General features: G+C 44.0%; 1 protein-coding gene across 1 annotated transcript in view; it reads right to left on the bottom strand.

The window, feature by feature from the left end:
- Positions 1-24,242, bottom strand: part of LOC138296505 (CD109 antigen-like) — a 775,136-nt gene that overhangs the window by 352,676 nt on the left and 398,218 nt on the right. Inside the window, exon 19 of the mRNA XM_069235676.1 lies at positions 6,811-6,928. Within this exon, the coding sequence (XP_069091777.1) occupies positions 6,811-6,928 (118 nt within the window). The remainder of the gene's footprint in view (positions 1-6,810; positions 6,929-24,242) is intronic.

Here is a 24,242-nt window from a genome sequence, read left to right as displayed (position 1 = left end):
ACCCGCCAAGCTTTTTCACACAACTTCCAGCGCTTTCTGCATACATGTGTCTTGCATTGTGACTTGGCATATAGTATCCACAGAGATTGGTCTGGATCGGTCAGCCATGAGCCTTACATACTCTTCTGTGTTACTTGCCTTGGCTACTTCCTCTCTGGTTGCTGACCTTGGTTGTCCGGATAGGTAGTCAGCTGGGTTGGATGTTCCTAGTTGATACTCTACTTGGCAGTTATAGCCCTGTAGCTGTAGCATCCACTTTTCTATTCTGGGTGGTAGCTTGGATGCAGTCCCTTGGAACCATGGAATGAGGGGTTTGTGATCTGTACGCAATGTTCTCCCGTATACATACATAGGGAAATGCCAGCATCCCCAATGTATGGCTATGGCCTCCTCCTTTATCTGGGAGTATCCTTGTTCTGTTTCTGTTAGGTAGCGACTTGCAAAAGCCACTGGGGCCCACTCACTTCCTTCCAGTCCTTGTAGTAACACTACTCCTAGACCTTGCGGACTGGCACCCACTGCTATGAATGCTTCTCTTTTCGGGGTCAAAATATGCCAATGTGGTGTTGGACGATTGTGCATCTTTGGTGGCCCTGAAGACGGCTTCTTGTTCAGACCCCCAGTCTCAGGGTGTTGCAGACATCATCAGTTCCCAGAGGGGTTGGGTCAGCATAGTCTCATTTTTGATAAAACAACCACAATAGTTGACCATGCCCAGAAAGCTCTGGGCTTCGTACACAGTCTTAGGCGGGCCACTTCCTTTATGGCGCTGATGTTTTTGTGGTCGGGGCTTGCAGCTTCAGCAGAGAACGTATACCCTAAAAATCGTAGGCTTTGCTTGAGGAATTCACACATTTTGCATTGGGGGTGAGTCCAGCTTCTTGAAAGTGCTGCGGTACTTGTGTTGTGCTCTGGTATTGATGCAGCAGAGATCAAAATGTCATCACGAACATTTACTGTGTCTTGGAGATCAGCCAATAACTTGTGAATCACATTCTGGAATACTTTTGCAGCATTTGAGTTGCCAAAATTGAGTCTGAGGTATCTCCTGAGTCCCACATGAGTAGAAAATGTTGCGACGTAGCGGGATTCTTTTGCTAGCAAGAGTTGATGATAACTTGATCTTAGGTCTACCTTGGAGATCCACCGGGTTCCACTTAGTTCCCCAATCAAATCATTAATAGTTGAAGTGGCGTTCTCTTTTGATTGCGGCATTAGGAAGGTGCACATTGACGCATATACAGACCTCACCTGGCTGCTTAGGTTTACGTATCACAACAATGGAGGATACTCATGGGTCAGTCCAGTTACTCTTTTGATAATTCCGTCAGCCTCCAATTTGTTCAGTTCTTTGTCAGCTTGAAGCCACAAATGGAAAACAACCCTGTGGTGTCGTAGCACCACAGGTTGTACTGTCGGGTCTAGGTATAGCTTGATTTCTCTCCCTTTGGGTCTCCGTGTTGCTTGAGGCATCCAATACCTTCGAACACATCTGGGAAGTTGGCAAGGATGTGTGCTACACCTTCCTAGTGCACTCCAAATGACAACAGGACTATCCCCATTGCTTTGTGGTATGGCATCCTAGTAACATTTTGTGTCCTTCTTCTGTAATGTACACTGGGGAATCAACCTTTTGTGATCCTTGAGTTATCATAGAGTAGAGCTTCCATCTCAGCTTTAGGAGTTGATCTTGCCTGTATGCCAACACTTTGATTGATGTCTTTCATAGTCTTTCATAGTGCTGGTATTGGTTCTAGAGTCCTGTATACATCTGCTGACATTAGGTTTATGAATGCACTGGTGTCGGCGGTGGTGGTCACTTGATGAGGTCTGACATTGACTTGGCACTGAAGTAGAGGATGTTTCCATGCAGTGAACATCCCAGCTGTGAATATTGAGTACACCACGTACTCAGCTGTGCCATCTTCGTCCATGTTACCATGTTGGCTTTGCATTTCAATCACAGCGTTTACTGATGCGCGAGGCACCTTTCTTCACAAAATGATTGAGTTTTCACACTTCCTACCCTATGCTAGGAAATCTGCTGGCCGGTGTGTGGGGCCCCCGCAGTACCTGCAGGATTTGGGTTGTGGAGTAGGCTTCTTGAGTCCTTCAGGCCAGGGGTGTTGGGTGACTGCATTGACCAGCTCTGTTTTTATGGTCTGATGTAGAGCCGCTTTCATATGTAAGGCACAGGCCTTTGACCACTCTTCCGTTCATACCACTGTGAGGATGCCCATCAAAATCTTCTCCAACTCCTGTAGTATCTGCTCCCTGAGTTTCACTGAGGCACATCCTTGTATTATCTACCCTCTAATTTCTTTGCTTTTGTCTGCAAAACCACATGTGCTCTTTAAGCTGTGTGTGGACGGCATCATTTGATTCTTCTTCCTGTTGCCTCACTTGGCGGAATATGAACCTCTTGTAGTCTTGATTGGCCATAGGTACAAAGTACACATTGAGTGTACTTATGAGCGTGTTGTGTGTCTTTAGTGTAGCTTCAGCTATAGTTTTTGAGATTCTGTGGATGGTTTTGCCCCCTAAGTGCATGAGCATAACCCTTTTCCTGTCATCCTGAACCTGGGTTGCTTCAAAGTACAGTTCCATGCTCTCCACCCAGTCTTTCAATCGGGGCGCTTGTGCAGACGGGGTTTTCTCCACTACAAACTGTTCAATCAGGGGTATGTTTGCCATGACTCACATGCGTACGGGTGCAGTTGCCTGAGAATCTGCAGGGTCTTGCGGGTCTGTTAGCACTGTGTTTCGCACTCCTTCCCTGTGTGGCACAAACAGGTTGTCAGTGGCTGAGTACTGCAATGCTTCTGTAGCACCTGGATGGCGAGTGGGTGCTAATTGTTGTTCATTCAATAGCTGCTATGTCTTTCCATATTGTTGTGCCAGGATGGGGCTATGGCTTTTGCTCACTTCACTTTTATGGTGCTGTGTGCGTTAACAGTCTACACGTGTCTTGCATGTGACATTGGTCTCATGGATGGCACGGTGCTCTCCTTCCCCCACCAGAACAGAGGTTGTCAGTATTCCTTCGCAAAGACTTGGGAGAAGCACTTCTGCTGTACTTCAATATAGTCACTGAAAGGGAGGGGCCACTGAGAAAACTGCAGGTGGATAACTTTATGGTGTCTTGGGTGGCTGAAGGGAGAGCAACTCACCGTGGAGCAGGTGGATGACAGGTGCGCCCAGTTATTTTACTTTCTAAACCGGCGAGGTACACAGCTGCATAGCTGCCAGGAAACACCCTCTTTGTATAGGACTGGGAAAACAGAGTTGCCACGGGAAGTGGCTGCATGCTGTCGGAAAGATGCCCTTTTCAAACTCAAAGCAGTGTAGCAGCAATCTCAACGGTGCGGGGATGCACTGCCTAGAGTATGTGACCGTGCAGGTGATGAGCAGCACGATCACTGCAGCTCCTCAAATGAGGGCGTGGCCGCTGCATCAACAAGTCGAAATGCTGCAAATGGCACGAGCATCGTGCCTCCGGAAAAAAAGCGCAGCCGCTGCCTTGATAGGTCTCACACCAGGGGGTGTGTGCTCTCTTGTCACTAATGTTATGTCATGGTGATTTGGCCTGTAGGCTTGTAACAAAAAGAGTCCGAGCCAATGGTGTGCTTTTCTCAGGTCCGCTAGTTGTGTGTCTGACCAGACCCTAGCTGACTGTGCTTTATTATTGTTGGAAATGGCCCTTCTGCAGGGTTATCCCCAGACTTTTTGCCTTCCTCCTTCTCTTTTTCTGACCTCATTTTTGCTGGTTTTTAGACTCTGCTAACCAGTGCTAAAGTGCATATGCTCTCTCCCTTTAAACATGGTAACTTTGGATCATACCCAATTGGACTATTTCATTTACTTATAAGTCCCTAGTAATGTGCACTCTATGTGCTTAGGGCCTGTAGATTAAATGCTACTAGTGGGCCTGCAGCACTGGTTGTGCCACCCACTTAAGTAGTCCCTTTACCTTGTCTCAGGCATGCCACTGCAAGGCCTGTGTGTGCAGTTTCACTGTCACCTCGACTTGGCATTTAAAAGTACTTGCCAAGCCTAAACCTCCCCTTTCTCTACATATAAGTCACCTCTAATGTGTGCCCTAGGTAACCCCTAGAGCAAGGTGCTGTGTGGGTGAAAGGCAGGACATGTACCTGCGTAGTTTACATGTCCTGGTAGTGTAAAACTCCTAAATTCGTTTTGACACTACTGTGAGGCCTGCTCCCTTCATAGGCTAACATTGGGGCTGCCCTCATACATTATTGAAGTGGTAGCTGCTGATCTGAAAGGAGTAGGAAGGTCATATTTAGTATGGCCAGAATGGTAATACAAAATCCTGCTGACTGGTGAAGTTGTATATAATATTACTATTCTAGAAATACCACTTTTAGAAAGTGAGCATTCCTTTGCACTTAAATCTTTCTGTACCTTACAATCCACGTCTGGCTGGGTTTAGTTGACAGCTCCCTGTGCATTGCCCTCCGACACACCCCAAACACAGGGTATTCAGCCTTTCTTGCATACATCTGCATTTTGAATGGGTCTTCCTGAGCTGGGAGGGTGGAGGGCCTGCTCTCACACAAAGGACTGCGACACCCCCTACTGGGACCCGGGCAGACAGGATTGAACTGAAATGGAACCTGGTGCACTTCTTAGCCACTCTTTGAAGTCTCCCCCACTTCAAAGGCACATTTGGGTATAAAACAGGGCCGCTGCCCTACCACCTCAGACACTTGCTGGAGAAGAAACCTGAACCAGAACCTGCATCCTGCCAAGAAGAACTGCCTGGCTGCCGAAAGGAGTCACCTGACTGCTTTCTACAAAGGACTGCTGCCTTGCTGTTGCCCTGCTGCCTTGTTGAACTCTTGCCTTGCTGCAGAAGTGCTCTCCAGTTGCCTCCTGTTCCCTGAAGTCTCAGGACCAAAAAGACTTCTCTTTTTCAACTGGACGCCTTGTGCGGCGAAAGATTTGACGCACAGCTTGTTCCACGGTGAATAATTCACAGAACGCCGATCCGGAAAGACGCCGCTCGGCGCGACGCCTGCGGTGTGACCGGAACTTCGACGCACGGCCTCGCCTGAACAACGCCGCCTGACTTCCAGAGAGGAAATCGAAGCGACGCCTGCCGTGAGGGAGAAAATTCCATGCATAGCCCACCGGAACAACGCGCAGCAGGATAACAAGCCTAGGATTCCACGCACAGACCCTGGGACATCTGGTAATCCCACGAACCACAGAAGGAGCCTGTCCGCGTGCCGGAAAACGAAGCACGACTTCCCCGCATGAAAAATAACGATGTAAGTCCGTCTGTGAAGGGGCGAAACGGACGCACACACCATTTTTCCACGTATCTCCTCCTCTGTGGCCCTTTGCGGAGATTTTCCACTTTAAACCAGGTACTTTGTGCTTGAAAGAGACTTTGTTGGCTTTTTAAAGACTTAAGACACTTTTTATCACTTTTCAGTGATATCTCTACAATTTCATATTGCATCTTTTATCGTATTGACCTGCAAATATCCAGTTACATATTATATATTTTTCTAAACACTGTGTGGTGTATTTTTGTGGTGCTATATTGTGTTATTGTATGATTCATTGCACAAATACTTTACACATTGCCTTCTAAGTTAAGCCTGACTGCTCAGTACCAAGCTACCAGAGGGTGGGCACAGGATAATTTGGATTGTGTGTGACTTACCCTGACTAGAGTGAGGGTCCTTGCTTGGACAGGGGGTAACCTGACTGCCAACCAAACATTTTTAACAATTATGAATTATCACATGGTGCAGGACAGCACCAAATACAAATACGCTTACAGGGTTGTCTGCTTAAATCCCCCCTTCTACATTACTTAATTATGGTGCACGCTAGTGCACTGCCTCATTGGATGACATTACACAAACCTGTAATAAAAATAGTCCTCCCTGCAGCAAGTTAAAGCAGGGGCTTGTGCTATATGGAAAAAATGTCTCAAGAAGTGGGGAAATATGTTCTAAGCAGTAACCCATCACCCACTACAAAAAAATAAAAAAACAGTAGGAAACAGGAGTGGAGGTCTGCTGTCTGTCTACAATGAGTATATCAACGAATCAAGGATAGCCTAATTAGACTTGACTGAAGTTATGGCTATCAAGCTAAGATGCTGACATCGCTTAGATTGCTGCTTGTTTCAGAGTTATATCTGTGAGCCAGTCCCCCTCGCTAATAGCGTGGGTGCTGTGCCTGTTTAAAACGAACTGGTGAACACTCCTGTTGTTCCAGCCCCCTGCCTCATCTCCAGCCTTCATAAACTACCCTGTTCAGATCTGTTGCCAAACAGAAATGCAAGTTTTTACAGGCGTTGTACAACCCCAAAGAAGAAATAGTATTACTTTCCAGGTAATTCGTAAAACATAAAATAAGGACCCCATGAACACAATTTGGAGAATAAAATATTTGTGGATGCTTAAGTATCTAATTTCAACAATAACTGGTCACTGAGAGGGAGAGAGAAGAATCTTTTGCTCCATTTCTCAGCTTTGGGTTAACCGGACATCAGTGCACCCCCTACCAGCTGATGATTGTCACATATTTATGCCTTGAACATGTTAACAATGTGTAGCTAGGAGATTACAGATTGGTTATAGAATCTTCAAATGTGACTTTTTTTTTAAAAAAATCACAAAAATTAATTTAAATAGAAAATAATTCAAACAAAATAGAATATAAAAATCAACATATAACATACAAAAAAACAATAAGGCATAAAGTGCTTCTGCAAGTTAGGATGCAATTTTAAACAATAAAAATAGCAAAAAGTGAAAAAACTGTTACCTTTGCAGGAGCTTCTGCTATTCCGAGTCCTAAATTTTCTGAAATCACAAAAGCACTTGCTATCCAAGTTGTGATCGTATCAGGAACAGTCACTTCGAGTGATGCATCTGCTTCATGGCTACAAAAAGGGACACATCACACAGAATGGACACTTTACAACATAGTAAAATCAAAACGTCTTAAAACAGTACACCATCCACATTGCTATATTTCTTATGTACTGATGCCGACACAACACTTTTCCATCACTTACATTTTTGGAAAAGAAGTTGAGTCAATTTAAATTGTTCAAGTATCTGGTTGCACATGGAACAACAGTGCATAATTGCTTAACCAATGTGTCAGAAAGAGGTGAATGCATTAAATACACAGAGCGGAATCTTATATTTTACTATTTTCTCAGTATACAATGTCTAAAAGAGGTAAAGTCCCACTCAAAGATTCTTTAAATTATCAAATTCGAAGTTTATTATATTGCTTATTCCAACATTATTTCCAAACGTTCCAAAGAGTCACTTCATTTCCTTTGGCGAAAGCAACATCCAATATAATGGCGCAAAAAGAAAGAAAGAAACAGCCAACACGTGTTTCGCCCCCTCTGGCATTATAAGCCGGGGCTTTCTCAAGGCTGAAAAAGAAAGAAAAATCAACGCTCGTTGATAGTATTGAAAAAAATAATGAATGGAAAAGAAAAAGAAGAAGAGTAATATCAAAAAGCCTTCAAAAACCACCAAAATGTGTACAAGAGAACCGGATACTGTGCAAAAGATGTCACCGATATTGTGCAAAAAGTGTCAACGATAAAGAAGCGCAATCATTAGTGAGTAATTTCACGCTAAGACATAGATTGCAGAGAGGTGTACAAGAGAGTAATAGAAGTATCTAGTACTCAAGTCTAGACAAAAATGTAGATATCCCAAGAAGGAAAGTATACACCCGTGCTAAAAAAGATTATATAAAGAAATACAATAAAGCTAGTTGAATAGACAAGTAAGGAACAATATAAGTTACGCTAAACATACCATAAGGATGAGCATACATTTATAATATAATAAAAAATAATAAAAAATCAAACACTTTGTTATTAACTAAATTAAACAATTGTTGGAGCATTTCTAGTATAAAGAGAAAGAGTAATGCAAGACATGTTGTAGTATAGTTATACCAAAACTCTCAGGTTATTAATAAACATGCCTTCGATGTATTACAGGTCCCTTTACTCGAGGGGACCATCTTGTTAATAGATTGTATTTGTGAAATTAAAAGAATGCGCTAAGTCAAATAAGCAGAGTTTGGTTTTGAGGGTAAAAAAGTAGTAGAAGGTCTTTGTTGGAGAAAAGAAGGACAAAGTTTATTCCGAAGGTTAGGTGCCCTCCTGAAGCCTATTTGAGGGTGATTAGTAATATATTGATTAATCGAAGAGTTATTCAAAAGTAAGAACCTGTATTTTCTGAGTGATTTACGAATATAATTGTGACCATTGTGAAAGGTGGTGATAAAACGAACCGATTCGTTCTTGATAGTTTTTTTAGGTGTGTTCAACAGTAAATTCCGGTCCATATTTCTCACTTCATCTCTGATGGTATCTAGAGAGGCCTTATTATACCCCCTTGATATAAGTCTCTTGGTCATATCGGAGGACGCATTATCAAAATCAGAGGTATTGGTACAGTTAAGTCTAGCTCGTCTAAATTCTCCTTTTGGTATGTTCCTAATGGTATTAGGTGAATGGCAGCTAGTAGCATGGAGAATAGAATTGGCTGATGTCGTTTTTTGAAAAGATTTTGTCTGAAGTTTGTTATCTTCAACAAGGATCAAAAGATCAAGATATTCAATTGAAGAGTTAGAGATTTGATAGGTTACATCTATGTCCCAAGGATTTGGTTTAAGAGACTGAATGAATTGTTGAAGAAAGGCTTTTGAACCTTGCCATATAAGCAAGATATCATCAATATATCGCCCCCAAAATATAATGTGTTTGGTAAACTGTTCAGAACGATCTGACCAAAGCCAATAGTTTTCCACAGTTCCCATCAGAATACATGTGTAGGATGGAGCAAATGTTGCCCCCATCGCAGTTCCTTGAAAATGAAGATAAAAATTACCATCAAAAAGAAAATAGCTGTTTTCAAGACAAAATTTAAGAAAGTCCAAAATCATCGTGTTCCGTGTCAAATATTTCACTGATCTAGTGGATAAGCACTTATTCACTGCTGCAAGACCATCTTTGTGTTTGATCGATGTATAAAGACTGACAACATCAATAGTCACTAGAAAGAAATCTGGTTGCCACTCTATGTCTTGTAGTTTTTGCAGAATATCTTTGGTGTCTCTGACATATGAGGATAAATTTATCATGAATGGTTGAAGCTCCCTATCAATGAGGGAACCCAACTTAGAACATATAGAGTTTACTCCTGAAATTATGGGTCTACCCTTTGGTGGATGTCCTGTTTTGTGAATTTTGGGAAGAAGGTACAGGGTTGGGATAGTTGGAAATTGAAGAAAAAGAGAGGTTTTTTCAGAGCTAGACAGCATGTGGTGGGAGTGCCAATGTTCCAACAAATCAAATAATTGTTGTTGTATTTCTATTGTTGGGTTATGTAAGAGTTTTTTATAGCATGTTGTATCTTGTAGTTGACGGTAGGCTTCAGTGAGGTAGTCTTCAGTGTTAAGAATGACAATATTGCCTCCTTTGTCTGCCTCTTTGATGATAATATTGTTATTGGTTCTTAAACGTTCAAGTGCTGTTACCTGTTTACTCTGAATATTAGTTGGTAAGTATCTTCGTTGAGCACAATATCGTTTATACTCACGGTCAAGGTCACATAATACTGCTTTGAAAATAAGTCAATTGAGTTTCCCGCCGGAAGAACAGGAGCAAATGTGGATCTGGTACGGAGATCAGAAGAAACATATTGACAAGTATTGAAATCAAGTTCTTGAGCAATGAAAGATGGTGTAACATCTGGTTCAGTAATGTTAGAGAGATTACAAAGAAGAGAGATATCAGATAGATCTTGGACTGTAATGTCGTGAGAAGGATTTATAGAAGGTGATGAACTAGAAGTTGTGGGTAAAGATGCAAAGAAGGATTTAAGTTTAAGGTGTCGAATTAATTTGAACATGTCAATTTTAGTTTGAGTAATGTCCCAGGAGTGAGTTGGGCAGAAGGACAAACACTGATTTAGGATAGATTTATCAATTATAGATAACTCATACGTAGATAAATTCACAGTCAGGTTGTCTAAAGTCAAGGTAGAGTTGTTTTGCTCCGAGCTCTGGTTTGTATGCCTGAGGTACTTGGGATTGCTTGAGTAATATCTGGTGATTTCACTCTTGAGTCCTTTAAAGTTCCCAGGTGATGGCGTTTTGCCTCCTCTAAAAAATTCACTTGTGGTCTGGACAGAGTACAAGTTAAAGAATCATCTGTTGACTCAACTTCAGATGACGAAGGAGTATCATGACTGATTTTAGGATCCAACGGGAGGTTGGAATCTTTTATGTTGTCATATTTCTTACTAAACGTGTACACTCTCCCGTGTTGATAATCAAATAGGTCTCTGCGAAACTTCCTGTTCTTCCTCTGTATTATGTCTTCCTCATATCTATCTATGATGTTGTTAAGGATAGCATAATTTTTTGTGGTAATTTCTCCCCAGTTTGCCTCTTCTATGCGTTGGGTCATATTGTCAACTTCCTTATGATGTTTATCATATTCTTCCTCCGAAATTTCTATTAGTAGTTTAATCATATTAATAGATGCTGTTTTGAGGTTAGTTTCCCATCTCTGTAATTGTTCTAGAGATGTGGTATCCATAGGTGGGAAGATCAGAATACGAAGCCCCCGTGGAATTCGGTCATTTTCCAAGTATTTTTTCAACTAAGCTATTTCCCACCATTTGGATGTTTCCTTTTTTAAGGATTTTTCCAGAGCCAAGAATGTGCTTTTAGCAGATAATAAGTTCGGAGTGGAAAGGTGAGGGATACGCTCCCCAGTTGGATTAAAGACTTGTTGCAGTTTCTGATCACGTTGTTCCCGTCTGTTAATATGAGAAGACATCATTCAAAATATCCAGGCTTATTACAGGAAAGAATAGTTAAGTCATTAAGTTAAGGGCAAAACTCCAGGGTTGGAGAGGGTCCAAAATGCTATTCTCCTGTGTAAATGCCTTGTTTGTGAGATGGGGGACTTGGCCAGAGGACAGGGACCCAAACGTCCTCTAAATAAGAGAATGCAATGTCTAAAAGAGGTAAAGTCCCACTCAAAGATTCTTGAAATTATCAAATTCGAAGTTTATTATATTGCTTATTCCAACATTATTTCCAAACGTTCCAAAGAGTCACTTCATTTCCTTTGGCGACCGCCATCCGCCACGGTCAGAATCACCCCCATAATGTGCTACTGGTGAACATTGAGCAACTAATATGCGCAGTGGTGAAACACAAAGTCATTGGTCAAACCCAATTAATAGCATCACACCCACCCTACGAAAGCGGAAAAATAAAGGGATAGTAAAATACTTTTATTATTCCTTTATTTTTCTGATTTCACCAGCGAGGCAACACTCCTCCACCATAGTGGAGGGGCCGACCATGGAGCCAAATCCAGTCACACAAGTGAAGTTATCCAGTGACTGAAGTAGGCTGACACCCTGCCCCGTGCTGTGTGCTGGAGTGGGTGGAAGCAAAATATGAACGACACACCCTAATGGATAAAGAAAGCTGGCTGAAAGCCCCTTTAAATAAGTATATTGTACCTATATTTGTTCAAAATCTAAATGGCTTGGCTAATGCCAGATGCAAAAAACTTGTTGGGTAAAAGCAATTAATTGCCAGTAAATAAAATTCATAAAGATGTTCCACTAGGGTCAGCAAGTTCTTTTGCCATTTAGGAATTTAAAAAGTCCTGAATCGTTGAATGAAGAACGTAATAGAAAAAACACTGAAATTAAAAAATAATGTGTATTCCAGGACCGTACAACTGGCTCATATCCTTTCAGTTACTAAAGATGATATAAAAGAAGCCGAAATTACAGACAAGTTTGAGACCAAACAATATGTGCACATATCCAGAAGAGAAATACTTTTTGCGCCTCCGTGTCTTTAAAAAAGTCAGGGCTCGCTGTCACATTCTTTAGGAAAATCTGCATTTATGTCAAGACTGACGTCGCTAATAATTAGACTTAAAGCATATACATAACACACACAACAGGGGGAGCCTTGGAGTAAAACATCTTACAAGCAGTTACCAGGCCAATGAGCAACTCAAAGTCTTTCACATAAGCATTTTCATCACTTACTTGGCACACAGATTTAGCAAAGATGAGGGCACTGAATAATACATTTTCTGAAACAAAATAAACATTTGGCACAAGGTACCAATATAAGGATCTTCAGTGGGACTGCCATATTCCTTGAAACCAAGTACTGTATACAACTTGGTAACTTGATAATCGACTCACCAAGACGTTATTTTCAATGTCTTCGAAATATTAAAAGACACCGTTGATGGATTTAATATCTATATGTAATACCCATAATGTTTACCTTCAAAACTTGTTGAAATGAAACATAGCTTTCAAGAAAGAACATTGAGAAAATAAAATCAACATGATCAGGCAAGATCATGAAAGAAACGGATGTTTACGGTAACGTCTCAATGGAAGAGGTTTTTGATAAATGTCCTCTGTGGAGTGTTCAGGGACCTGCAAATATCCCACTTAATCATGGCCCTTGAAATGGCTGTCATGGTCACATAAAATGAAAAAGCAAGAGCTTTTTGCAGCAGTAAATGCACTATGGACAGCTGAGTCAGGATTGAGACTTGTTGCCACGCACCAGGTAGCCCACGACGTTTAGGCTGACCTAGAATATTTTGTTGTTTTTAAGGCCCAAACCTCTCTGTGGAGCAAACAAGCCTTTCAGGAAGGATTGAAGGCCTCTGAAGGATCTTTGTTTTACCAGGTCAAGAGTCTCGGCAATTATTTTAATAGAACTGGATATTGCTCACACTGATGATAGACTAAAAGGAACTTGGGACATTGTTTGTTAGTAGCAGAATGGACCAAATGTGAAGCCAATGCTGAAATAATTATTCTTGAATTCATAACGTGGAGACCAGATTCACAGGCGAAGCAAGGCTGTGAGAGAGATTATTAACATCTAAATCAGCTATGTTGCAGCACACTCCTTTGGGACAAATTCCATAAGCCTGAATCTTTGTTACAAGTTACACGTTGTGAAAAACTCCTGAACTGCTGACATCACATTGTTTTTAGTTGCATGCAACAGCAGTGTGACTAATTGTCTTGGTAATTGAATTGTCAAAACCATATTCTCTGAACTCACCTCATTCGAGTTAAGCCTGGAGCAACTGATAAAAGTCTAGTTGCAGTTGAAGTTAACAGTGCTAACTACACCTATGGCGTCTGCATAGCAAAGTAAATGACTTGGGGAGGAGGAGGGAAACTTTACACATACTTGAGGTTCCCGAGAACGAGGAAGGTAAAGACAGAGGTATTCCTAATTTCATTTAAACCGAAAATTCTAGAACTTGCCCCGACCCTTCCTCTTGAATTCCAAATGGTCCACATAATTTGCTCCAGGACCTCAAGTAAGAGCAATGTACCTAGGTCTGCTATTGTATGACTGTTCGATCACCATCAGGTCATGCCGTCACCTAAACACATCACCTATATAAGCATCAGGGCCACAAAATCTCATTCTCAGTAGACTTTTCCGTAGAAACTAATGTCTGCAGTGTTCTTCCATGGGCTTCACTGAAGAGGACTTCCCTTGGCATAGTTAGATTTCTCAGTGGCGTCAATAACCAAGGATGGTTTGGGTATGCTGAGTCTCCTGTTTAGGAATGAGACAGAAGTGTCACAATGGTCACTCACTTCATGATTGTAGAACCTGACATTGAACACACAACATCAGGACAGGTGTGCCCTACCAACAAGCCAGGCCCGCTCTGGTTGCAGTTATGACATCAGTTGGAGTATGGTCTTGTTCTGCATTACAAAGGAATTACATGTTGAAACTGGGAACCGGGCACAAATGTTTGAGATGTAGAGATCTGACAAGCAGACAACTTGCACATTGATAGAATGAAAGTGTTTCCTGTTGCAACAGACTTGTTCACTTGCCTGCGGTGGCACCAAGGCAACATGTGTGCCACCAATGGCTCTCACCACATGTGGGAGGTGAGCAAACCATAGAAGTCAGCCTTCCACTGGTTAAATCCTCACGTCTGGGAACCTGATGTAGCTGTCAATGTGTTTCATCATTACTGATAGGATGTCTCTTAACACATTAGTCGGGACATACCACCAGATATGGCTACTGTATATTGGAAGGACCCTGTGGCCAGGAAGTGTAATACTGCGATGGGTTGAACAATGGGTGGTATGCATGTTGGAGTAGTGTTTTCAGGAGTCAGATTCGGCACCAACTGACGAAATAAATCTACAATTGTTTGCCTATTCAGACAGTATTATTTGATGATGTGACGTTCTTCCATGGTTTGAAGGTCTGGCAATGGATGGTACACTGGAGGTTGTCACCTCCTCCCTCTCCCAGGGTACTTATTTGTGAAATCGCGAGTCTGAACATTAGCCACTGTGTCAATAACAACATATATGATGTATAGCATCTAAATAATGTGACAAAGCATTTATGACCGGAAATGCATTACACCCATTACACATCATAGCTGTCAACTACACAAGGGTCAAATGTGACCCCCATGGTTGTCCACACTTGTTCACAGCATGGATTTGGCCAGCACCCAGCTGTCTGTTCCGACCACCAAATTTACCGACAGTAGCAGTAGACAGTGCCCCGCCATAATATGCCATCTGTGCCCAGCAACACAATACACTGGTGATAGTGTAGTAGAACCTACACAATAAGGCTGCGTTAGAAGTTTTGTGATGATCTGACACATATATTGGTGTTGTAAATCACTTATCAGGGCCCAGTACTCTATTTCCAACCGCCAAAATGGCAGATGACTGACCTACTTTAACCCCCCATAGCCACCAGCATAAATTGACAGAGCAGTGGGCGGTTTCAACCGTGGCAGACACAGTCATAGGCTAACATTGTTACCTGTGACAGTCAGAGGTCAACGGCTGTGCCCATCATGGTGTATGTGTACACTGTGATTTGCAAATTCACCCACTTGACTCCTGACACTGCTGCAATCAACTTTTCCACCACTTCAGCTGCTGTGTGCTGCCTCTGGGAGCAATCATGCCATCCGTGCAAAGAAGGTGAAATGCCCCCCTGCCTTCTCACCAGAGAAGCTGGAGAAGCTTTTGGACGAGGTGCTTCCCCTGTATGGTCAGCTCTATGGCTCACCAGAGGATCAGGAAAGAACCTTATAGGCATATTAGACTCTGTTAAACATCACCCTTTCCCTCCTCACAGGATATGCCTCTGTGTGCCAGTTAGACTTTTTGTGTGGCTGTTGTCCCTTTTTGTGTGGCATAAATGGGATGTACATGGTGCAGGTAGTTGAGAAAAGTACTCTACGTATTGCACATTTAATATTGTGTTGTGAGATGTTTCTTAAGGCCTAGATCGTCCTTGTTTCATATTTATATATCTAGGTAAGGAGACTTTACAGCCGTAAAATGACACATTTTTGGATATGATGGTTGTAAATGTCAAATGACATATGTGCATCGCAGCATCAGCTAAGTATGTATACTGTTTGAGTCATTTGAGGATCTTGAAAGCAATGTGCATGGTGCCACAGATCAGTCAGCCCACCCCTGGCTTTCCAGAACTGTTGTATGAGAAGCATATAAAAACTCACTGGGCCCTTCAGAGTGCCACACAAACCACTAGCCACATTGATGCTGGCCACATGATGTACTGCCATGCATGTAAGTGATGGAAATGTGAGTGTCTTGTAGGTTCTGTATGCTCTGCCTGCAGAGACCAGGACCTGTCAAAATGCATCTCCCACTATGAGACATAGTTCAGCCTGGGGTACATTTACTATGGCTATGCAACTGTGGCACCGTGCACACTCCCTGTAGACCTGCTGGTCCTGGAATGTGGCCAAAATTAGTCTCCAGTGGAAATACTTAGCCTGAAGGCCTTTGTCCATTGACTACATTAGGAATGGGTACTGCGGTAACTCCCAGACCTGGTACATATGTGCATTTTGCATCATTGTCACTGTGTGTCATTGACTTAGGACGGGTCCCTTACTCCCACAGCTTTATTGTCACCTTTCTATAAGTCATATTTGTCCAGTGCAGGTGACAAACATACAGTGCAGATAGTTGTTTGATTCCAGGGAGGGCATGACATGTGACTCATTAGCTTGGTTCCATGCAAACAATGAGACCAAAAATACCTTTGTAGGTATGGTCAACAGAGTTCTGTGCTACAAGTACCTACCACCCAAACTCACCCTGAAGTGGCATGAGTTTACATTGGGTAGGCCACATAGCCACACATGCACAGGGAAGAGACGTTCCGTGCCCCACCCCCCCATGGCAGCCCCTCCCTTGTCACTCTAGTCTTAGGGTGAAGGATGTACTATGATAGTTGCCTTTCGGGACTACATGCAGTGAGTCAGTGTTGCAGAATGTAAATGTGGTTGTCCAGTCAGGCCCAAGGAGTGTACCCTTCAGAAGGCCACAATATTGTGTTGCGTTTCATTGTGGCTCGCAACACAGTACAAGTTGCTTGAACCTGGGCTACCTGATGTCAACAGACTTGCTTAGTCATTGTAGTCCATGAGCAGGGTAGTCAGTCTGTAGTTGAATCCAGAAGTGTGTAGTAATATCACTGTACTTATCAGCAAATGTGCTTTACACTTGTGATGTGAAGGCAATTACACATTTTTTGTGCTTGGTGTTTCTTAAATGTGTGACACACCACCACTTGGCCTAAAATTTGTATTTGTAACCTTTTGTACATAGGTTGAGGGGGGCGCATTGTCTGTGATGTTGATGCAACAGGATTCGGAGTTGTAGTTGTGGGCACAGTGAGAGTCACTGTTGCCATCTGGCCAGGTTGCCTAGATGTGCCAGGACCGTCCTCCACTTCCACAAGTCCAGGAGTGTTGTCATCGCTGAGGGCTTCATCTGGGGGTGAAGTAGTAGTCTGGTCTGTGACAGAGGTCTGCCCAGGGGCTATGCCAGCTCGACCTGTTAAGTAATGGTATATTGTTATTGGTTGAAGTTTGCCATCTATCTCCAAAGGTTTTGTGTCACAGTAAGTGGAGATATACGACATTCTTAAATTGTAGGTTAGACCATGGTCCCATGTTACCATGGTATTGAAGTACTTGACTTGACATGTGTGAAGCTTGCCTAGACTATTGAACTCAAACAGCTCAGTAGATGTGTTGATCATTTGCAGTGTGGATGAGGGAATGAAAATGACGCCAACAGAGCGGAGAGGCAACATGTGCATTTGACCATTTGGAGGCCTAGTTGAGTGTGATACAGGCAAACACACAACCTTGTTGTATCTGTATCTGCAGTCATCATGTGTGCAGTGGTGTGTCAATGTGTTTGCTGCTGCCACCAATCTGCTGATGCAGCTTAACCCCTTCGCTGCCAATCCTTTTCCCCCTCCTGTGCCAGTCCTTTTTTTGGCTATTTGGGGGAGTTCGCGCTTAGGCCCTCATACCCTTTTGTCCACATAAGCTAGCCAAGCCAAATTTGCGTCCTTTTTTTCCAACATCCTAGGGATTCTAGGGGTACCCAGACTTTGTGGGTTCCCCTGAAGGAGGCCAAGAAATTAGCCAAAATATAGTGAACATTTTGTTTTTGTCAAAAAAATTGGAAAAAGTGGCTGCAGAAGAAGGCTTGTGGTTTTCTCCCTGAAAATGGCATCAACAAAGGGTTTGCAGTGCTAAAATCACCAGCTTCCTAGCTTTCAGGAAGAGGCAGACTTGAATCAGAAAACCCAATTTTTCAACACAAATTTGGCATTTTACTGGGACATACCCCATTTTTATGATTTTTTGTGCTTTCAGCCTCCTTCCAGTCAGTGACAGAAATGGGCATGAAAACAATGCTGGATCCCAGAAACCTAAACACTTCTGAAAAGTAGACAATATTCTGAATTCAGCAAGGGGTCATTTGTGTAGATCCTACAAGGGTTTCCTACAGAAAATAACAACTGAAAAAGACAAATATTGAAATTGAGGTGAAAAAAACAGCAATTTTTCTCTACGTTTTACACTGTAACTTTTTCCTGCAATGTCAGATTTTTGAAAGCAATATACTGTTACGTCTGCTGGACTCCTCTGGTTGCAGGGATGTATAGTGCTTGTAAGTTCATCAAGAACCCTAGGTACCCAGAGCCAATAAATGAGCTGCACCCTGCAGTCCGTTTTCATTCTATACCAGGTATACAGCAATTCATTTGCTGAAATATAAAGAGTTAAAAATAGCTATCAAGAAAACCTTTGTATTTCCAAAATGGGCACAAGATAAGGTGTTGAGGGGCAGTGGTTATTTGCACATCTCTGAATTCCGGGGTGACCATACTAGCATGTGAATTGCAGGGCATTTCTCAAATAGACGTCTTGTTTACAGACTCTCTTATATTTGGAAGGAAAAAATGTAGGGAAAGACAAGGGGCAATAACACTTGTTTTGCTATTCAGTGTTCCCCCAAGTCTCCCGATAAAAATGATACCTCACTTGTGTGGGTAGGCGTAGCGCCTGCGACATGAAATGCCCCAAAACACAACGTGGACACATCACATTTTTTAAAAAATGTGAGGTGTTTTTTGGAAAGTGCCTACCTGTAGATTTTGACCTCTAGCTCAGCCGGCACCTAGGGAAACCTTCCAAACCTGTGCATTTTTGAAAACTAGAGACCTAGGGGAATCCAAGATGGGGTGACTTGTGGGGCTCTGACCAGGTTCTGTTACCCAGAATCCTTTGCAAACCTCAAAATTTGGCTAAAAAAAACACATTTTCCACTTGTTTCGGTGACAGAAAGTTGTGGAATCTGAGAGGAGCCACAAATTTCCTCCCACCCAGGGTTACCCCAAGTCTCCCGATAAAAATGGTACCTCACTGTGAGAAAACAGGGCTGATTGCAGAGGCCCCATAACTTTTTGCCCCCATTTTCCTCTTTTTGCTGGTGTTTTCCAGACTTTGATGGTGCCCTGGGTACTGCTAACCAGTCCCAGGGTGTGTGCTCTGTGTAAAATGGATATGCAAATTAGGCTAATTATAATTGGCTAAGTTAACCTACCTATAAGTCCCTAGTATATGGTAGGGCATGTAGGTTTAGGGACCACAGCATAGGTGGTGCACACCTAGGTGCACTGCTGAGGTGCCCAGTGTCATTTTAAAAGCAAGCCTGCCTTGCTGGCTGCTTTTAAATTAAAGTTATATGCAAATTCGACTTTGGAATTAAAGGTACTTCCAAAGTCTTAAACTACCTTATTTTTACATATAAGTCACCCCTAAGGTGTGCCCTATGTGCCCCTAGGGCTGGGTGCCATGTAACTATAAGCAGGGACTTTATAAAAATAGATTTATAAGCCCTGGTGAGGTAAAAAAAGCCAAATTTGTTTTTCCCTCATTGAAGTAAATGGCTAGAATGGGCAGACTTTATTTTAAATTTTAAAGTCTCCTTAAAGGTTACATACCAAGAATTTGGTATCAAATTGATTGTTGTAATAAATCCCACAACTTCCAGTTGTTGGATTTAATATAACTTGTCCAGGTAAAAAGTTTAGACTTTACCTAAAAAGTTGCCAATTTCAGCTCTGCATTGTTTTTGCTGCTGTGCTCTGATTGGCCAGCCTGCAGCAGCTTCTGCCAGGCTGCCTTGATGAGGTGTCAAGTGGCCTGGCTTCACACAAAGGAATGTGCTTGGGGGAGAGAATCTCCCCTCAGCAGATGGTGAGGCAGGAAGGGGGAGGGCTGCCAAACTGGTCTTCAAAGGCAGAGAAGGACATTTGCAGCACCCAGCAACACCCCCACATCCTGCAACCCCAGACAATTAGGTGCCCCCTTGATTAGATTAGGAGAGGACAGGAGAGGGGTGTGTTTATGATTTTTAGCCACACCAGTGGGTGGGCTCAGCCAGATGTAACCTCCAAAAATCAGATTCAGCCATGTTGGATTTTTAGAGACTGTTGCCTTTTGGGATGGATTTTTGCCACACTTCCCAGGAAGTGGTCATCACAGGGGGACGACCCTGTACCTGATTGGAGAATCAGGACCCCCCTGCTTTTCACCCAGGAGCAAGGATAAAACTGGCAGACCTGCCCCCACACCTCAGATCCCCACCACATTTCAAGAAGAAAGAACCTAAGGAGAAGAAGGACTGCCCTGCTGGACCCCTGGCCTGCACCTGGAACCTGCACTCAGAAGGACTGCACCAGCTGCACACTTGGGCTTCACCACAAGAAGGACTTTGCCTGGCTTCAACTGGTTCAAGGAGGGACTCCCTGTTTGCTACAGGTGAAAAATTGCTAACCAGAGTCCCCTGCACCAACTCCTGAAGAAAGCGACCAGCTGACCACTGTCCAGTGGCCAAAAAGGAGTTTGCACCAGGTGCATTCTGGGAGTTGAAGTCCGCACCCCCCAAGGACCATCACAGAACTTCTGGACCCTTGGGGTGAGCTGTGGACCCCAAAAGAACCTTAAAAGAACATCTGGGTGAAGCCCCAGAAGTTTGGAAAAGATTTGAGAATTTTTGGAAAAAAGCTCCAGAGAGGGACCGACCCGCCGCGGAAATTCTAGCCGGCTTGCCTCAACCGCGACCCGGCCTGACTTCGTGGTTCGTCCCGGTAAAGAAAAACATTCAAAATAAAGACTAAGTCAGAAGGTAACTTTTTAACCGAGGCCTCCCGCGACCTGTAGCCGAGCAGGGCTCCATCGCGGTCGGCCTGAAAGTTTGACTTTGCCCCGGTCGAGGTGCAACCAGATGACCCGATTGGCGCTTTTTGTTTCTAAGCGCTAGAAAAGTAATAATTCTTTAAAAATTCATATCTCCGGTTCCCCTGAACCGATTTTAATCGTTTTTGTGTCATTTTAAAGATAAAAATATAAACTATTTTTATAAATTGGTTTTGGATTTTTAAACTGTTTCCTGTGTTTTATTTAATTACTGTTTTGTGATATTTGAATGCTTTACACTTTGTCTCCTAAGTTAAGCCTTGACGCTCGTTGCCAAGCTACCAAGGGTTGAGCTGTGATTAATTTACTGAGACCTAACTGTACCTAGGTGGAGGTTAGTGGCTTGTTGCTAGGTGTAGGTACGTACCTGCTCTACCAATAACCCATTTTCCAACATAATTGGAAGCAGCGACGGGATCCTGTACTTGTGTTCAATATCACGTTACAGTTTTAGGTAAAACAAATTAAAAATCCTTTAAATTGTCCTAGTGCAAAAATTGTTTTTAATTTTTAATTTGGATTAATTTCAATTATTGAATTTTTGTAATTTTTCTAAATTCTTGTTTCCAATTTTTGCAAAAAGTTTTTGTTGACATAAAACTAGGGAACCATGGAGCTTGATCTGGCTAGCCTACCCAGACTGACAGTAGTCCAGCTTAGGGGGTTGTGTATTGAAAGAGGGTTGCCTGCAACCACTGATCTCAGGAAGCAAATCCTGATCACATCCCTGACAGCATGGGCTGAGGCCCAAGAGGTAGAGTCAGAAGAAGCTCCAGAGGAGGGAGAAAGAAGGGAGGATGCAAGCTCTAACCACTCAGGGGAGGGAAGGCATCTGACCCTAAGTGAGGACGAGGAAGAACGGTCCTCAGTAAATACAGTCACTAGGGGCAGATCCAAAGCTAGTGGTGGGAAGGGGGTCCTTTCAGGAGGAGAGAACCCATCCATCAGAGAAAGAGAGCTGGAGGCCCAGCTAGCATACATAGCTTTGGAAGCAGAGAAGCTGGCCCTAGAAAAGAAAAAGTGGGCATACAAAGAGAAAAGAGATGGAAGCAGCGATAAAGAAGCTGAGGTGTCCATGGGTGGGGAGTTTGCCCCAGATTACCCAAGGGGGTAGTTCCTGCTTATGTAGAGGGGGATGACATAGATAAGTGGCTGGGGGCCTTTGAGAGGGCACTCCAAATGAGAAGGGTTAGGCCTCAATACTGGGGTTCCCTTTTGTGGGAGTTGGTCCCCAACTCAGGGAGGGATAGGCTTCTGACCTTAAAGGGGGAGGAGGCAGATTCATACCCTCGTATGAAGAGGTGCTTAGCCAAGAAGTTTGGTCTGACCCCAGAGCAATATAGAATGAAGTTCAGGGACACCCAGAAGGTCAGTACCCAGTCTTGGGTTGACTTTGTGGACATTTCACTAAAGGCACTAGAGGGCTGGATTATTGGTAACAAAGTAGATACTTATGAGGGGTTATACAATCTGATCATGAGAGAGCACATCTTGACCAATTGTACCCAAGAAAGGTTACGCCAGCATCTAGTGGACTCTAAGCAGACCAACCCTAGAGAGCTAGGGGAGGCAGCTGATGAGTGGTTGAGAACCAGGGTGGTTGTCAAGTCCCAGGGGGGAGACTCCAAGAAGGGGGGGACAGGTCCCCAAAAACCTAAGGAGGGAGGTGGTAAGCCCACCACAGAGACTCCCTCTGTACCCCAGAACCCTAAGAAGGAGGAGAGTAAATCCCACTCCCACTCTGACAAACAGAGACAGGGAGACCCAGGGTTAAAAAAGCTCTTGGACAGTAGGGCTTGCTTTGACTGTCAGCAGACAGGTCACTTCAGAGGAGATGCATCCTGTCCAAAGAAGGTGGTTAGCACTGGGCTGTCCAGTGTAGCCATAGAGGAGGATTCCTCAGATGATGAAGTCCTCCTAGCATTGAGCTGGGAGACAGGACCAGATGGTAAGCTGGTGATCCCTGAGGGTGGGAGTAGGCACTTCCACCACATTCAAGTGAATGGGATCCCTACCACTGGCCTGAGAGACACCTGTGCCAGTCACACTATAGTGAGTGACCGGTTAGTGACCCCAGACATGTATGTCCCAGGAAAGACAAAGAAAGTCAGGATAGCCACAGGGGAGGTCACCTCCAAACCTGTAGCCATAGTGCCCCTAGAGAGGGAGGGTATCCTTGACTGGATTAGGGCGGTAGTCAGTGCTGACCTTCCCCTAGATTGTATCCTGGGCAATGGCCTCCCAGAGGTGAGTCTGGTCACAGATGGGGTGGTCGCCCAGGGCGCCCCCCCAACCCAAAGTCCTGGGGAGTCAGTCCCTACAGTTAGGAGACAGGGGTCCCCAAGAAAAGGAAAGAAGAAAAGGAAGGGTAGGCCACTCTTAAAGAGAGTTCCAGGGAGCCAAGGGCCTTCTGCCCCAGTAAGGGGGGAGCCCAGAGTTGGCACTGGTGAGGCCTCACCTCACCCCAAGGAAGTTCTGAGTAGTCAGGCAGCTGTCCAGATGCAAGGTGTTGCCCCTGCACTGACAGAAGGGAGAGTGGAAGGAGGGTGTCTGCCACAGGAGGTGGTAGCCCCCCACTCTAGACAGCAAGAGGGGTGCCAGGACCCCAAAGATGCCCCTAAAGCAGCTCAGCCACCTGTCAGTGGAGAGCTTAGGGTGTGGTTCTGGGTACTGACAGCTGTCAGTAGCCTCTGCTGGGTGCTAGCCTTCCTGGCAGCACTGTACTTGGCCTGGGAGGCAGACCCCAGGGCCAATAGCAAAGTAGGCCCCCTGACCCTATTGGTCATGGTGGGGTTGCTCAAGTGTTGGGTGACCTCTTTGGGTAAGCTAGGTGTTGCCCTAGCAAAGTTTAGAGTAGGGGAGGTGGGCACCTCACTACCCAAGTTGGCAGAGAGAAAGGAGGAAGACCCCCCTCGAGGAAAGTTTCAGTTTGAGTTGGGTCCTTTTACTGGTGGGATGGCTTCACTACCCATAGGGAGTGACCCTGACTGGAGGATATAAGGCAGAGTAGGCCCTGCAAAGGGACAGCCAGTTTTCTTCACTGTCTTCCTCGCCTAACAAGCCAGGAAGACTCTCCCAGGGTTGGGCTGAGTCTCCTGGGCGTGTGGGCTGGGGGGGGGTTGTGTGAGAAAACAGGGCTGATTGCAGAGGCCCCATAACTTTTTGCCCCCATTTTCCTCTTTTTGCTGGTGTTTTCCTGACTTTGATGGTGCCCTGGGTACTGCTAACCAGTCCCAGGGCCTGTGCTCTGTGTAAAATGGATATGCAAATTAGGCTAATTATAATTGGCTAAGTTAACCTACCTATAAGTCCCTAGTATATGGTAGGGCATGTAGGCTTAGGGACCACAGCATAGGTGGTGCACACCTAGGTGCACTGCTGAGGTGCCCAGTGTCATTTTAAAAGCAAGCCTGCCTAGCTGGCTGCTTTTAAATTAAAGTTATATGCAAATTCGACTTTGGAATTAAAGGTACTTCCAAAGTCTTAAACTACCTTATTTTTACATATAAGTCACCCCTAAGGTGTGCCC

The sequence above is a fragment of the Pleurodeles waltl genome, chromosome 5, assembly GCF_031143425.1.
Source record: "Pleurodeles waltl isolate 20211129_DDA chromosome 5, aPleWal1.hap1.20221129, whole genome shotgun sequence".
Taxonomy (NCBI): Eukaryota; Metazoa; Chordata; class Amphibia; order Caudata; family Salamandridae; genus Pleurodeles; species Pleurodeles waltl.
The sequence above is the reverse complement of the archived record's forward strand: the minus strand, read 5'-3'. Positions and strand labels throughout refer to the sequence as shown.